At 38.0% G+C, this 17,885-nt stretch overlaps 1 protein-coding gene across 3 annotated transcripts in view; it reads right to left on the reverse strand.

Moving 5' to 3' along the window:
• parvb (parvin, beta) overlaps positions 1–17,885 on the reverse strand; it is a 69,571-nt gene that overhangs the window by 33,962 nt on the left and 17,724 nt on the right. Inside the window, exons 1-4 of one of the 3 annotated variants that reach the window (XM_078220124.1) lie at positions 15,569–15,680; positions 1,859–1,948; positions 1,503–1,573; positions 307–409 (exon numbers count right to left, since the gene is read on the reverse strand). In XM_078220124.1, coding sequence (XP_078076250.1) covers positions 307–409; positions 1,503–1,573; positions 1,859–1,948; position 15,569 — 265 coding nt within the window. In that variant the 5' untranslated portion in view covers positions 15,570–15,680. Of the gene's footprint in view, positions 1–306; positions 410–1,502; positions 1,574–1,858; positions 1,949–3,931; positions 4,063–15,568; positions 15,681–17,885 lie in introns of those variants that run through there. The other 2 variants (XM_078220123.1, XM_078220121.1) reach the window with 2 other exon arrangements.

Raw genomic sequence — 17,885 nt, forward strand, 5'->3', positions numbered from 1 at the left:
ACTGATTTGATCCAGGCAAATTATTTACTGTGGTAGAAGGTTGCAAGGGACAAGGCTAAAAAGGAAGTTAAGTCAGGTTGAATCTTCTCATCAAAGAAAAATAGAATTGTGGAATAATTTACCAGGAAGTAGTCAGTACAAATGGATTGAATAGATAATTATATGTGTATCTAGAAAGAAAAAAATTAAGCAATGTGGCAAGATGCAAGTCGATTGATGAAAAAAAACACCAGGTTTGTTTGGCCTAACAGCCGTTCCGGATCCCTAAAAGAATCTCACGTTTCAATGATACAATTGTATTCTTACCTAACAACTTCTGCAGAACCTGTCCATCATACAAATCTTCTTCAAGAGTCTTCACGATTATTCTTTCTTCCACAAGTACATCATTAATCCAGTCAATTAGAACCTAAGAAGTATTATCATTGCTTCATAAATTAACAAACTTATAAATTTTGATGCTGTCTAAGCCTAATGTTACAACCAAGGGCTTTTATTAAATGGGTATCAGTCTGTTGGTGGATCCCAGCCTTTTCTAGCACTGCCATAATCACCCATCTGTAAAGGGACTAAAATAATCATGGTATTACTGATGAGGTGTAATCAAAGTTATAAAAGGACATCATAATGTTTTTTGTTTTATATGAGACGGTTGGTCTTTAATATAGCTTTGTAGCACGGTTTATGATCTGCTAAAGTCTTGCAAACTTCTAGATCACTTTCCAACTTAAATTTTAGTTCAGAATGTTGCATGGTATGCACATGGTATTCCACCACTGGATCAAAATCTGAGTGCAGTCATTTTTTTCTCATCTGAGATTCAAACACCAGCACCATTTTGTGTGTTATCTGCAAACTTGCTGACATCTTTATTTACATTATTAACTAAGATGGTGAAGAATAATAATCCCAACACCAATTTCACTAGGGCTCCACCAGTAACTGCTCTCCATGAAGATCTAGTACCAATAATAAGAAGCATGTGCCTACAAGAATACAATTCATTTCTTATTTACTCTAGGGCCTGTCTGCCAATCCTATTGCTCTATATTTATAAATTAGTGCATTAAGTGGTACACTATCAAAAGCTTTTTAAAAGTCCTGCAGAATCCTTATAGCCTCAAAAAGTACAATCAAGTCATGATTTTTTCTAGATTTATTTTTTCAGTACAGGAACACCTTTTTTAAAGAAAAATTAAACTAAACCATACATTATCGTTAACCCAGAAAATCTGAGGAAATTGATTCAGACCATGATCAATAGGGTACAAACACCAAATGCAACAACAAAATAGGTAAATGAGATAAAATATAATTTTGCTATGCCACAGCGAATTGCCATGGAATTCATCATGCAGTATATATTTTGTATATATTTGATTTGTACAAGTTGCATCAGGCTTGGCATATAATAGTCAAATTAAGGACAAGATCATATTGCGCTTGATTTTAAGTTACCAGAGAATTCAGCATGTAGTACACATTTTATTCAAGCACTTCACCTTTACAAGCTCTTTGAACTTGGCTTCTTCCTTGGAATATGGCTCAATCATTGTTCGTTCTTCATTCTCCTCTATAATTGAAGACAACAGAAAATAAGTGAGCACGAGTTAAAAGAGGCAACCCTTTTTTAAGAAATTGGATTTTTTAATGTCAACACCAAAAAGAGAAAAGATTCACAAAGAACTCAATGCAAAAGAAACCGAGACATTTGAGAACAGACAACGACTTAAAAGTGAAATAAAAACTTGGAAATGTGATACTTGTATTATATAGATGATTTTTTTTGTATTAGATATTCAAGAAAACAGTAAAAATATAAAAATATTAGGAAAAACGAATTAGCATTCCTTAATACCTAGCATAGTGTCCTCAGGATGAATGTCTGTGGGTGTTGGAGACAATGGAGCATTGATGGCATTTTTACCTTCTTCTTGCAAGTCACTCACTAGTAAAGAAGAAAGCAGAATAGTAAGATTGGAGAAAAATAAATGTCCCACCAGTCCCAACAGAAAATTTAAAACAGGCAATGTTATAGTTCAAAAAAGCTGGTACCAATGAATGGTGATAAACTTTCATATATTTTTTAAAAATGGATACAACAAATCAAGTGCTGTGCAAGAGAACCTTAGCTGTTATTACTGCCTTGCTGTTTCTTCAGCCCACTTGCAATGTTGACCATATGACTTTATTCTGTGTAAGGGCACTCCCCCTCCCCCAGTATTACATAAACAGGCCCAATGGGACAACAACAGCAACAAATATGTGACCACTTTGTGAATGTGCATTACAGCATCTTAACTGGGTAAAGCCCCAGCATACCAATTTAAGATTTCCCTCTCAACCTTTGCTAAAGTGGGTAAAAAGCCCATAACAATTATCACGAGAGAGGTGAATTTATAGAAGCTCCATTTTGAATCTGGCAGTGCATGAATTCTACGGCTAGGTCATCGAGAACTGAAGCTTACACAAGTTTCAAGTTTATGCAAACTTGGTTCCTGCTGGAAGCCTAAATGAAAATTTGGTCATACCAAATTGTTATAAAATGGATACATTCTGCAAATACAAAGCCCGTTTGGTGTTCGCAAAACACTTTCATTATATCAGCTCTCAATCTGTATTTGAGGTTTTATATTTTTTAAAATCCCAGATGGAAACTATTAGAACACTGATCAGAACATATTCATCAGTCAAATAGTAGTACAGCAAATATTATTTTCATCATGAGAATCAATGTTCACAGCCTGGCTGTGGTTCTTTGCAAACCACTGCTGCAATGTTCTGTACTCTTAGAACTCCATAGCACAGAAAAAAATTTTAAACCTTGAAATTAACAGCAGTTTCCCAGGTTAAAAATAGAATAGGATCTTCTAGAGCTGGTTAGATAAAACACTGGAAAACACTTTCATTATATCAGCTCTCAATCTGTATTTGAGGTTTTATATTTTTTAAAATCCCAGATGGAAACTATTAGAACACTGATCAGAACATATTCATCAGTCAAATAGTAGTACAGCAAATATTATTTTCATCATGAGAATCAATGTTCACAGCCTGGCTGTGGTTCTTTGCAAACCACTGCTGCAATGTTCTGTACTCTTAGAACTCCATAGCACAGAAAAAAATTTTAAACCTTGAAATTAACAGCAGTTTCCCAGGTTAAAAATAGAATAGGATCTTCTAGAGCTGGTTAGATAAAACACTGGATAGCTTATAGTGTAATAGTATCTTCAAAACAGAATCTCATATTTAAGTTTTTAAATGAAAAACCTTTAGCTGCTGGTCGTGAAAGAATTTGCAGTTCATTGACTTGAGACTTCTAATTAATGCAAAATATGCAGGGGCTTTATGGACGAGAAGACAACATTATAAATAGCTACACCAGCTCACTAAATTAATAATGAGTGCAAAATTCCTGCATTAACATCACATGGCACACTATACTGGAGGACTTGTATCAATTGTTGATTTCCAACCACCTGTCACTTGAAAAAACTGACCGACTGTGGCACCAAATCACTACTAGTTAGACTTCTAACATTTACTGAAGTAAACAATTTCATGTTCTGATAAATCTCTCTTGTGTGAGCCTTCTGTAATAACTGATCAACTGGTTCATGCCATTGCAGCCAAATGAATTACATCCAAGATGATTAAAATGAGTGGTGTGACTAAAATTTACTAAAAGCTTTCTTTGGCAGATAGAGAACTGCTAGTTTAACAGACTTTTAAATAAAGTTACTTTGTAGCCATGATTGCTAATGACACGAATGCAGTCTCAAACTCAGCTGTCGCTCTTGCCTGGTTGTAAATGGCAAAAATACACGTAATCAGAGTGCATTCACCTCGCATTAGCAACAGTTTTGCTCTCCATTCATCATTTCACATGCAGGCTCAGAACAACAAATCAACTCAGAACAATCCTTCCTACCTTTTTTCTTGCCCTTTTTTGTCCCGCACAAGAGCCCTGCCATCTTTTTTTTAATAAACAAACAGCTATATCTCGGAGCTATGTAGTGTGCCAACCCAGCTGCGTGAAGAAGAGCTGCAGCTGGGCCAAGTATGAGCTGCTTAACCAAGCACCACATGTGTCATTTCTATCATTGTGACAGGGCTGAAAGCAGCAATCTGGCAGCGATAGGCATACACAATGATCACTGGCATTATACGCAACAAGGACACAATCAGCATTCACTAACAAACCCTTCCAATATACCTGCTCATTTTGTTTGAGTGATTGCCATGAATATTGAAGCAGAATATTTCCAGGTACACGGTGCACAGCCTACAAAATGAGCCAAATATATTCTAAATGGAAAAACAATTACAGATAGAATACTGTCTGATGATTCAAACTATGAACCATGGCTCTCACTAGTTGTCTACACAGTACAGACGGTTATTGAAATGAATGTAGATGATACAGTGATCAGCTTTATTTGCAGGATTTTTCTAGTACATTTGATGCCACTTAATGTAGATATCTTGCCCAATTTAAAAAGATTGCACAATTATTCCCTAGGGTCATGGAAGCAGAGTTCCAGAATGACAAAAATGGGACAAAGAAATAATGTGCATTGGAGTGGTTTTATACTTTTGAAACATATGATATTTACAGGAAAATCGGCATACATTTTTCTGTACCCTGTAGTTTTCCTGATTCCCAAATATAATTAGAATACTAGATTCCATGAAAACAATCTGTAGCAGTTTAGATCATGAGGTATTGGTAATATGAATATATTCAGCTTTGCATTAGTGCTTTTGAATTTTTAGTAAAGCAAATTCATTGGGGGAGTAGAGAGAAGGGACACATCTCGGTCTGCAGCTGAAGTTTAACAGCAAATGTGTTTTATTGTAGAACATTTCCCTCAGGGAGATTTTCAGGCAGCTTTGTTACATTATTCAATATATGTGACAACAGTATAACAGAGTCCTAACAGAGCTATATGTGCATTAAATATGACATAATTACAGAGATTGTTAACAAAAACAGCTACTGAAATACTTATCAACACTAACTAAACGCCTCTTTATAAAACCACTGCTTTTTTAGTAAAAATCGCAGTGCTGCTATTAGAAATTATTTTTAGGTAGACTACAGTTTGTATTCAAAAATGGAGATTCTGCTAATGTTAGGGAAAGATCAAGAAAAAAAAATAATGGGCTATTTTCTTCAAGAGAATGAACTTAACCAAGATTTTATTTTGGAAGGACCAAGGATGAATCACCTGGGAAGGCAAGCAGATTTTATACCGCCCATGTGTGCGCGTGCACGTGTGTGTGTGTATTGGGGCAGAGGGAAAGAGTGACAATAAGAATCACAACTGAAGAATCTATTTTTTTTAAAATCAGGTCAGAACAGCCAGCAAAACTGAGATTAGGGCTGAGATTTTGCACTCCCATTCGCATCAGGCGTGAATGGCAATGAGAGCACAAAGTTTGACAAGGCCTAAATCGCATTATACGCCGGCAACAAGACCCACCCACGATTGTCCCAACCTACTGCCCTGACATAATCCATTCACATTGGCATGCTGTAAATTACCACTGGCCTTCCATTGAGTGCCACCTGGCATTCAGACCCACCAGAGGAGCTCAGGTGAGTGGGTTGTTGTTCCATTTTTACATTTTTGTATTGGACGGTCTATAAAAGGGGCATCCCGACCTTTAAAAACCAAAGTTGCTGGTGGGGCAGGCTCTCCCAGTGCTATATTGTGGGACCAGCACCTGGGACTTTTCCCCCCAAATTCCTCACAGCACAGCCGGTGGCTTTAATGCCACTTTCCACCCTAGGCATCCAAATTTTCTCGAGTGCCTACAATGGCTGTGAATGGATAGATCAGAAAAGATAAAGCTCAGGGAAATCCTCTGGAAATATTTAAGAGCAAAAAGGGCAAAGAATAGATAATCATCTACACCTAAAGTTAGCGTTTACACCAAAGATACAAATGTAGCTGAGGGAGATGTGGAATATTTATGTAGCTACAAGAGGGTGATGACTGAATAAGAAGGGCAGTAAGTACTACTTGTATCAGTAAATTCGAGAGAGTTCATTAAGGCAGAGGAGGTACCATGGGATATGATATCTCCTGGACACTACAGTTAGCCAGTTGGCCTGCTATGACCTTTTCATTTCTAAATATTGCCACGTTTCTATTTCTGTTAAGGAAAACAGAAAACTCAATTTCATTAGGATGATGTTGCATGAATGCTGGGATGATGTATCACAATGCAACTCCTGCAGTCATGCTGCATATTTTCCAGCCTGATCTGGACATTCATTTTAGGCTCCTTGATCCTCCTCCCACCCAAAAGCCTAGCCATCAGCACCGCACCACCATAGTTTCTGCATGTCTGTTAACTGTCATATCACAGGTTTGTATCAAATTCCAGATGCAGAAACTAAGTATTACAGCAGTGCAAAACTGAAGAAAATTTCCAATCCTGGCTGCATGCCCAATTACAATCATTTCAAGGTCCCTCACTCAGGGATCAAAGAGGATGGGTCAATGCAGGACAGTTCATACACACCTACGATGGGTAACAGAGTGACATTGTTAACAGCAAAAACTTTCTTACATTCCTCAAGTGCTATTTACATCAACTAGGGAGCATGCTTAAAAGAATTCACAGTGAGTGCATCTCTACTGCTGCGATTATTATCCCAAAATAGAGAAAATATTGTTAACGTGTGCATAGAGAATAGGACAAGCAGAAAATCATAATTTTCAATTATCTGCACTACACACTCACCTTTGTAAGGAAATGTGTATGTTGAAGTGAGCAACTTTTCTTCAACATTAAAATGATATTGATAACGGAGTTTGAATTGATGCAACTCCAAAAACAAGCTGGCCATCAGCACTATGTCCTGTTATACTGAGCCATTTACCATTCTCAATTACAGGGTACAGAATATAGCACGCCATGAAGTCTGCACCAACGGTGCAAGGGTCAGCAACAGAAAATGAACTGGTATCATGGGGAGAAAGGAAGGGAATAAAAATGATTGGCAGCCAGTCAAACATTATATTTAGTTTTACAAGAATTCAGGTCAAAAGCACAGAACATCTCCACACTAGCCTTAGAGCTGCACTGTGGGTCATGATGACGGCAGAACAATGTTTCTTCCTTTTTATTTTCATTCTCATTGGTGTTTTCGGTGTTGAAAGGAGATGACGAATGACTGAACACTATACGTGGAGCATTTTTAAACTGACATAGATCCCACAATAGCACAGTGGAATACTGCCTAGATTTTTGAGAGAGACAGATTTGAAATTGAGAAGTAGAGGGAAAATAACCTGACAGACAATGGAAAAAATATATAGCCTGTGAAGAAAAGGTTAGGTTGAAGATAGTCCCAATTTTAATTTGCCCTTAATAGCAAAATAGAAAATATTACTTTGTCCTTAGTAGCAAAACAAGAAATATGATTATAAACATTCTGGGTCATTGTCAAAAGAAAACCAAACTATATTTCACTGACGACTATCATAGCTGACACTTCAATATCATGAATACACTTAACTATTCTCCTCAACAGAGGAGAGATTGCTGGGGTGGGGAAGGAAAGAGTATCTGCAATCTAATGCCTACCATAATGATTTTGCTCAAACATAAAGCAATGCTGAAATTCCTGCAAATGTGAGGTTCTGCCTCCACAAAAGATACAACCATGAAGCAAAGATACTGCATAATGAATAACATGTGATGCTAAATGTCCCAACACCCAAGATTGGGGAAGAAATGCAGTTTAAAAAGACAGGCACCATTACATTTAACTGCTTAAAATCAAGTACTCAATTCATGTGTGCATGCTGTATACATTCATTTTAAATTTCACATGCCTGTAATATACAGTGAAATAAATTTATATAGTCGAGACTTACTACCAAACGTGTACCTTAAAATTGCACTGTGGGGTTAAGAGAAAAGCAGTGGCAGTGATAATATCAATGGACTAGGGTTTAATTTCCACCAGAATTAGAATTTACTTAATAAATCTGGAATTCAAAAAGTTTCAGTAATGATGACCTTGAAACCATTGCCAAATATCACAAACTAATGTCCTTTAAGGATGCAAATCTGCTGTCTTTATCTGGTCTGGCCTACATGTGACTTCAGACCCACAACAATGTGATTGACTCTTAAATGTTCTCTGGTCCAGCAAGACACTCAGTTGTATCAAATCATTAAAGAAAAGTCAATGCTACCAGAGGTTTTGGAATGGAGACGTCAAAGAAAGTTGCCAGGCAGGAACTGTTGGAGAGGACAAAATAAACTTGAACGCCTTTGTAGCTAGTGAAGTAAGGATCAACAAAATAATTATTTCCAAAACAAGTAACTATAGTCATAACATTCATAACTTGTGCTAAAACTATTTCCTACTTTAAACAAGGTGGTGGCAAAGTTTAATTACTGAAAATACGCTTTTTGTTTCTTACAATATTAACTTGATTATTTACTCTTCCAAAATTTGTTTAGCATGAGACTGATCCTAGTCTACTCTGCTGTCTTCACAGGTAGCACTTGATGGAACAAGTAGCTGATGTGATAAATGGTTCCTAGTTCATTATCGTTTTACCTAGGAACATCAGAACTGAACAATCTCAAATCTGAAAAGTCATGGCAAGATCTACAAGAACAATCAGATCAAGAAGCCAACAATAATTACAATAGAAAAAGCAACAGTCAATTTGGTGTTCTAAGATTGCTATTGTTCTTCCTGCCCAATAGTAATGCCACAGTCAGCAAATACATGACCCATTTAATGTACAACTATCTGGTTTCTGGTTGATAAATATGTTATAGGTCTGATAAATACTGGCGTAGGCACTCAATATTACAACAAAGCTATTTCTTGAAGGAATACGCAGGAGGTGGCTGGCCAAGGTCTTCAATTATGCTGCTGGATTCAGACTAATTTCATTCAGCATTAACATAATCTCTGCAGTGGCTCTTGAAGAAACTTGGTTAGGAATTAAAAATGCACTGACAGTCCACAAAACAACTGGCAAATTACTGACCCAAAGTAGAACTTGCAGCCAAGCAAGCAGCAAACAGATGGCTATAGGCATTGACTGATGGAAGCAGTTAACAAACCAGCTATAACAACTGAATTCACCATAAGCAAATCCAATGGCTACAAACTCAAAGTTCTGATAATGTGTGGTACTGGAAGGATGAAAATGTTACAATTTATGCTTGCATATAGCAAAAACCACTTGTGTTAATACTTCAATGACAAATATACTAAAAATCATATGCTGCACATGCATCTCCTTAGTCTCCGACATTTCCTACGTCACAATTTGATCACCCTGAAATGTGAGAATTTTCTCAAGTCTAGCTAGGGGTAAAGCTCATTTGTTCTAGATGTTTAAATTAGTTAGGCACACTGCAGGCTCCCCAACACTAGGGAGCACAGGTTTGCACTGTCTCCAGCCTGATCTGCAGCCACCCTCTCACAAGGCTGAGCTTTTTGCATCTTTCTTCACAACCTTTCTCAGAATCCTGTCTCAGTCCTTCTTTCACTCAGGCCTAACCAAGAGGTTCTGTTGGCAGCTTTGCTACTCTTCTTTCCTGACTGACTACCCTTTCTACAGTCTTGCTGTTCAGACTCCATACCATAGCTGTGGCACAGCTTTATGAGACCTTACCAGTCTCATCTTGCTCCTCCTAATAATGCCAAACCTCAACATGCAACCTGCAGGTGTTCTCCACTATCATTTCAATACTCGTGGCCTTGTCACTGAACCGTCACCCTTTCACTGTCAACATCTGACATCCATCATTATGAAGTGCTTTGAAAGGTTAGTCATGGCACGAATCAATTCCAGCCTCCCGGACTACCTGGATCCACTACAGTTTGCCTACCACCGCAACAGGTCCATAGCAGATGCCATTTCCCTGGCCTGCATTCAACCCTGGAACACCCAGAAAACAAGGACAGCTATGTCAGACGCCTATTTATTGACTACAGCTCAGCCTTCAACACTATTATTCCCACAAAATTCATCTCCAAACTCCATGGCCTGGGCCTCGGCACCTCCATCTGTGACTGGATCCTGAACTTTCTAACTCACAGACCACAATCAGTAAGGATAGGCAACAACACCTCCTCCACGGTCATCCTCAACAACGGTGCTCCATAAGGCTGTGTTCTCAGCCCCTTACTCCTTATACACCTATGACTGTGCGGCCAAATTCCCCTCCAATTTGATTTTCAAGTTTGCTGACGACACCACCGTAGTGGGTCAGGTCTCAAACAATGACGAGACAGAGTACAGGAATGAGATAGAGAATCTGGTGAACTGGTGCGTCAACAATAATCTATCCCTCAATGTCAACAAAACGAAGGGGATTGTCATCGACTTCAGAAAGCGCAAAGGAGAACATGCACCTCTCTACATCAACGAGAACGAAGTAGAAAGAGTCGAGAGCTTCAAGTTTTTAGTTGTCCAGATCACCAACAACCTGTCCTGGTTCCCCCATGCCGACACTATAGTTAAGAAAGCCCACCAACACATCTACTTTCTCAGAAGACTAAGGAAATTTGGCATGTCAGCTACAACTCTCACCAACTTCTACAGATGCACCATAGAAAGCATTCTTTTTGGTTGTATCACAGCTTGGTATAGCTTCTGCTCGGCCCAAGACCGCAAGGAACTACAAAAGGTCATGAATGTAGCCCAATCCATCACACAAACCAGCCTCCCATCCATTGACTGTCTACACTTCCCGCTGCCTCGGCAAAGCAGCCAGCATAATTAAGGACCCCGCACATTCTCTCTTCCACCTTCTTCCTTCGGGAAAAAGATACAAAAGTCTGAGGTCACGTATCAACCAACTTAAGAACAGCTTCTTCCCTGCTGCTGTCAGACTTTTGAATGGGTCTACCTTGCATTAAGTTGATCTTTCTCTACACCCTAGCTATGACTGTAACATTACATTCTGCATTGTCTCGTTTCCTTCTCTATGAACAGTATGTTTTGTCTGTATAGCGCGCAAGAAACAACACTTTTCACTGTATGTTAATACATGTGACAATAATAAATCAAATCAAAATCATGTAGCACTAAACTAGGATCTAACTTGCCTGTCCAAATTTAAAAAGGTAATTATTCTAATTAATGAGTTTTGTGAGGTGAGAGGAAAACAACAGGAGAAAAAGACACACTAACAATGTATTTTGACATTTGAATTAATCAAAAATATTGAACTTTGAATGTCAAAGCCTCTAATTATCGACCATATGTACCCATCTATAAGATGCACTGCAGCAATACACCAAGTCTCCTCATAGAGCACCTTCCAAACTTGCGATCTCTACCACCAGAACAAGGGCAGCAGGCACATAGGATCACCACCACCTGAAAGTTCCCCTTCAAGCAATTTCCAACTATATTGCCATTACTTCAATGTTACTTGGTGAAAAATCTCGAACTTCCAAACAGCACTGTGGATGCACCTACAGTACATGGACTACAGCAGCAGCTCACAGTCAACTTCTCAAGGCTAATTCAGGGTGTACAATGAATGTTGGCCTAGCGAGCGAAGCCCATATCCTTTGAATGAATAAAAAAAGATATCCAAGCTATTTCCATGTATAAAATAAATTCCTAATTCACGAGCACTCGTGCACAGAAGCAAACAGTTTCCATAACACACATCCATCCTCTTGAGCCTTTACATCAGTTTGGAGAACTTCATTGGGTTTTCTCTTTGCCAGGAAAATAAAGAGTCCTAGCTAACTTAATGTTTCCTGACTGTTCTTTAGAGGTTGTAGGACTAGAGCAGGTTAAATATAGCTTGAGACCTTGAAAGGTTTTAAAGATGAGGGTGAGAATTTTAAATTTGAGACAATGATCAGATTTGAATTAACAATAATAAAATTTACACAGACATCGGGAACTTTTTCACAGATCACTCAGTACATAGAATGGCTTTCCGGTTTGAATAGCAGAAGCAAAGATCCAAAATCATTTAAGAAAAGGCTGGATGCTGCAAAAAGGGAATTTAAATTCTTCCTGGATGTATGAGCCAGGATGGGTAGAATGGTCTTTGTCATGAAGACATGCATATATAAATATAGATTATTAATTCGTTAGTAGGAAACTAGAATTGTACTTTGAAAAAAATTTTGAAACAGACTAAAGTGATTTCAATCTATGTCAAGATGTCTGACACTAATTTATATTACCATTTTTTCCACATTTCAACCCTACAAAGAAGATGCTGCAAGTCTGCAAAACCCACAAGACAATGACAGCCCTGTCCCCATAAATTTATGAACAACCTTCCTTACTGCCCTATCAACAAAGCACCTATGAAAGCTACTTACAGTATTCAACAGCTACAGACAAAACCATTCAAAGGCTAATTGCTTGGACAAAAAGACCTTGGATGTTTAAGATGAGTTCCAGACAGTTAGCGAGTTATAATTGGAACATGCGATGATGTTTGAACGAATGACAGTTGGAGAGATCATATTACCAGCCCAAATCTTTCATATGGCTTCAGTACATGGAGGTCTCAGAAGAACTGGACCAGCAGTTGAGCTAAGTAGATCTCCTGCCCCCTCTCTGTTTCCACCCAACTAATGAGCTCAGCACAAAAATTAACTTTGGCTCCATTCTGCTGCAGGCAAGATTTTTTTTTTAAATAAAGAATTAAATTCCACAGCAGCATCGCCAGAAAGATAGAAAACCCAGGTACAGCTTTAAACCGCCTCAGACCACTGGATTCTGTCTGCAGCCAGAAGAGACTCCAAGCTACACTGATTTAAGACTGATTCACACGAGGAATATTAGGGCAGGTGACCAAAGTATGGTCAAGGACATAGATTTTATGAAGCCTCCGAAAGGGAGAAAGGGAGGCAGTGAGACTTAGAGGGGGAATTCCAGAGCTTAGGGCCTTGGTAGCTGAAGGACATTGGCAACAGTGGAGCGATCAAAATCAGAGGTGCGCAAGAGGCTAGAACTGGAGAAGCGCAGTGACTCAGATAGCTGCAGCTCTGAAGAACATTAGCGACAAAGTGAGGCCATAGAGGGACTTGAAAACAATGGGAATTTTAAAAGCAAGGTGTTGCAGATCAGGAGCCAAGGTGAAGGGACAAATTGTACTGGGCACAAATTAAGATACAGACAAAATTCTGGAGATCAAATTTATGGTGGGTGAGAAATGGGAGGCCAGCCAGCAGAACCTTGAAATAGTCAAGTCTAGCAGCAGATGAGTTGAGGCAGAGACGAAGAATAGCAATGCTAGAGGTGGAAGTAGGCACTTTTGATGAGGAACTGATATGTGGTCGAAGTCTTTTCAGGTCAAATATATCAAGATTAAGCCTCTTTATGCTCCTGTACAAAAGGATAATGTAGAAAAATTACAAATTCAACAAATAAAAGCAATTTACTGGAATTGCTATGGGTCTAAGAGAAAGATAAACTAAAGTTCATTTGGTTCTTTATCTTCTATTTTTGCCGAAGTGTCTACATGTGAAAATTGCTTTTCAAAAGCAATCAGACATCCTATATATTTTCTATCTGTATTTTGCTGGCAGTTATTGGTAACTTTTTGTACAGAAATAAGTTCAGTTTTCTATTGTAGTGCACTGCCATCTACTGGATTGTTGAACACATTAACTAACATCAAATCAGGTAGAGACAGATGCAAAGTCGCGAAACATTTCAAACAGTATACTGCCCATTATAATGACTTAACAGAGTTTGATTCATTCATTCTCAAGCAAGATGCCCGATACTTTCGCTCTTACGTGGTGAATGACCCATCATTTTTTTTTGCGTAGACAAGTCAAGCTTCAATTAGTCCCAATACTTAACTGTCCGCTCGGTTTAATGCTAACAAGGTGACAATGTAAAATTCTAACCTTGGGGAGTCTAGCCATTAATACCAAACCTGCAAGTCCCAAGAACAACTGTCTTTACTGGTGCAGTACAAAACTTGATTATGACTAAATATTAAAAGGGGCCCATAAAAGAAAAGTGGCTTCATTCCATAGAATCACAGGATCGCTACATGCAGGAGATCACTTGGCCCATAGAATCTGCACCAACTCTCCAAAAAGAGCATCGCCATATCCCAATAACCCCATGCATTTACCATGGCTAATCTCCCTAACCTACACATCTTTGGACACAAAGGGGCAATTTAGCATGGCCAATCCACCTCACTGCCAATTCAGGAGCACCTAATCAGAATCACAAGCTTTACTTGTCTGATAAAAGAGATATACAGGCACTGGAAGAAAAATTATTAGAACAGTGGTGGCCATGAGCTGCATGCAGCTCTTCACTTGTACTGAAAAACTGGCTAACTGTGCTTTGGAGAGAGGTAGGATCGAACCAGAGACTGATTAAAAATCTAAGCTATTCTATTCACAGCACAATGCAGATAGATTGAGATCGGGAGAAAGATATGTTGACAAATAGCAGATGGCATAACTTTTTACATTTCATTTAATGCAAAGCAAGTGAGTTGCATTGTGAAAGCAAACAGAACCTTTATTTGAACAAAATGGATAGAGGGGAGGACAGATACAGATTTAGGATGAACACGAGTAGACATCTGGCCTCTTATCACCTGCCCTCAGGGGGAGCAGGTGAGCAAAGTGGAATGGATGGAAGATTAAAAGTGAAGAGACTGACAAGAGCACAAGGCAAGCTATCTTCAATGCACTTGAAGAGTTCTAAATTATTGTCCCAAGTCTGTGTCAGGACTAAGTTAGATATGTGGTGGTCATTTGAATTCAGTTTACTGAGGATCTGAGGGCAGAGGACAGGAGGCCAGATTAATAATTCTATCCTTTAGGTTTTTCTATTTGTATTGCCTGACAATATGGAACTCAACTTTTATTATAAATTCCATTTTAAATCAAATTAGAAGAAAGTCAGCTAGTCTACCCAAACAAATTCCTTGAGGCAGAATCCATAACCAAAATCTTAATTCAACTTACTAATGACCATTTTTTAAATCCTGATTATACCGAATACATTTAAATCTATATTCTCCTACAATATGCATAATTCCACAATAAATTAAGCAAGGTCAAAGACACTGCCTTTCTGAATTTCCTTCTGATGAAATTAGTCTCAGTTTCATTCCAATACCCAGAACAAGATCCAAAATATTCCATGGGGGAAGTTGCAGATGTGAACTATTTAATTATTCTCACCAGAAGTCAACACAATTTTATTAGTGGTAAAATAAGAATGTTAAAAGTTACTGAACTGCATGCGAAAGCCTAATATTGAGAGAGATTCAGCCACTACTACACCAAGGTGTTAATTTTAGCTCTACACTGGAAGGTTAATTTAGGTTCTTTATATAGTTGCAAATAGCAAATTGCGTGATCTTGTTGCTCACTGTGTAAAATAAAATATTAAATACACGAAAGAAGAAAAACTTTTGCTTTCTTTTTGTAAGCAAGTAATTCAACTTTTCCATGGACAGTAAGATATTTTATATAACATGACAAACATACAAACAAGAATGGCTGGAATAATGCAGATCAAGTTGAAACTGATCAATCTAATTCCTGACTTACTTGTTTAAGATTCTTTCTTCAATTCAGACCCGCCAAAGCAAGTAAATTGGAGTGGATCAATAGTAAATAAGCAGAGACAAGCTTAGGTCCTGTTATTCCTGTCTGGTGCAGAAGACCAAATGAACATCCTTGTGTCACGTAATGGTCATGGTGTAAAATTATCTATTCTTGCATGTTATGACAAAGATTAGGGATTTACCAAAAAAACAGAACAAACAAAATTATCACAAAAAAAGGACAATGAAACAGCACAAAATGAGGAAGAGGTCACTTTCATGTCATATCAAAAATATGCAGGGAGGAAACAGATATCAGTAACACAAGTACAACATTCAATTACTACCCTGTTTTTGTCAATGGAAATGCAAACACATTGTCAGCTTATATGGACAAAGCTGAAACCACTGGATGTTTCCAAACTCTTCATAAAACTTCAAGCACACCCATTACCAGTAGACCTATCACATATTTTAATACCAGCATCAAGAACATGGCTTTTACAGCTCAGGAATGCTTTGAAAAAAAAAAAATTCTCCCTGCTTTAACTTCAACCTGTTGCAGTTTAGTTGGCATGCAACATTTGTTAGTTGATAGATGCATGGATATAAGCATCTTTCCGTCAATTGTTAAGGCCCAGACTTGAAACTCCAGAGTGTTTTATGAAGTTAGCCTAGAGCCAAACTTTTACACTTGATTTTGGCATTAGGGTGAGCATAAGGTGTTTCACTCCAGGTATAACTCAAGTGATCCACTAAGCAGCTTTTATCAAAAAAACTTTATTTAAGTTAGAATGTAACAAAATAAATTAGCATAACTTTTACCAATTAAAATACTAAGATATGGCAAAGTATAATCCTTAATAACTAGCTATCTCTATTGTTCCAATTTAAAGCAATACCCTATAAACATAAAACTCTTCTGTAGAACCAGTCAGCACAGAAATCAATGATGCCCACGTGATGCTAAACCTCAGCTCCTCAACACTTCTGGACAGAGATCCTGACAACAATCTTCAGAGAAAGATACATCCTCAAAACAGCAAAACCTCAGAGGCAAACCCAGCCTCCAGCTGCTCCCAGTCTCCAGATCCCAGAGACTAAAAAGGATTCCTCTCTTTCTGCAGCTTCCAAAGTAGAATATCCACTCTCATACAGCAGAACCACCAAGAAAGAAACTTATCTCCTGGCAGATTCCAGTCTCCAACTTCATAGAGGGAGAAAGTGAGACACTGCTCATCATATTCTATATAAGCCCAGCTTTCTTGTCACAATCATCCCAATTAAGCCCCATTCTGCAAAATCCAAAGGGGAAACAACAGAACAGCATTATTTCAGATTAAAACCAGCATCCTAGTCATTAGAAGGAATTATGCTGCTGCAGCAACAATACAGGGTGCCAGTAGGCGGGACGCTCCGAGTGCATAGAATGGCTACAACAGATCCTGCACAAGAAAATAGCTCAAATACATTTCTTAAAGGTACAGTATTATCACACAATATGCCTCTTTCCGACTTATTGATTTCTCCCTCATGTCTGCATTCACTCATCACTTCTTTAAACTGCTTGAATCAATCATTCAACATATGGAGGAGGGCTAGCATAACATTTACCTCCATTTTTATCAACACTTAATATTTTGACTTTGAAATACACGCATGCTGATCTTGGATCGGCGATTATGAAAATATACCAAACGTGAAATGGAAATAAAAAAGTTAGCATACTTAATTATACTCAGACCCACAAAATTAAAAAGCCAGATAACCATGCTGCACCTTGTAAATGTAATAAAGTTCCCTTCAACAAAACTGCACCAAATTTTCTTATAAAACAATGCAATACAATTGAAACTAAAACCATTACTGACGTACAGACCCTCTTCCTCAAAACATAGTATTCTTCAAAATATGTTTTACTGAGCCAATCATTTCCTAATAGTTCCATCGCTTCCTAATATATTCCTGCTAATTATGACAAATACAAACTTCAACACGAATTCAGCACATAACCAGTTCAGCAAAACAGTACATTTTATTTTGAGATGACCCATGTGCTTTGGGAAACATTTATTTTCTTCCTGTGCATGTCCCTTTAAGACAAAAGTGGCTTAGGAGCATTCTGAGTTAATTGGTTTCCTGATTATATTATTCAATTCCAAGAAATGCTTATGTGACTTGGATTGACATCGGGGTGAACAGCTAGGAAGCAAGGCATAAAAAGAAAGCTAATTACAGTGGGGTTGAATCATCTAGTGTTTTCTGTTTGGCAGTTCAGCATACACTGAGAATTCTTAAAGAGGAAACAACCAAATTTCTCT

Source organism: Mustelus asterias, chromosome 9 (assembly GCF_964213995.1).
Source record: "Mustelus asterias chromosome 9, sMusAst1.hap1.1, whole genome shotgun sequence".
Classification (NCBI taxonomy): Eukaryota; Metazoa; Chordata; class Chondrichthyes; order Carcharhiniformes; family Triakidae; genus Mustelus; species Mustelus asterias.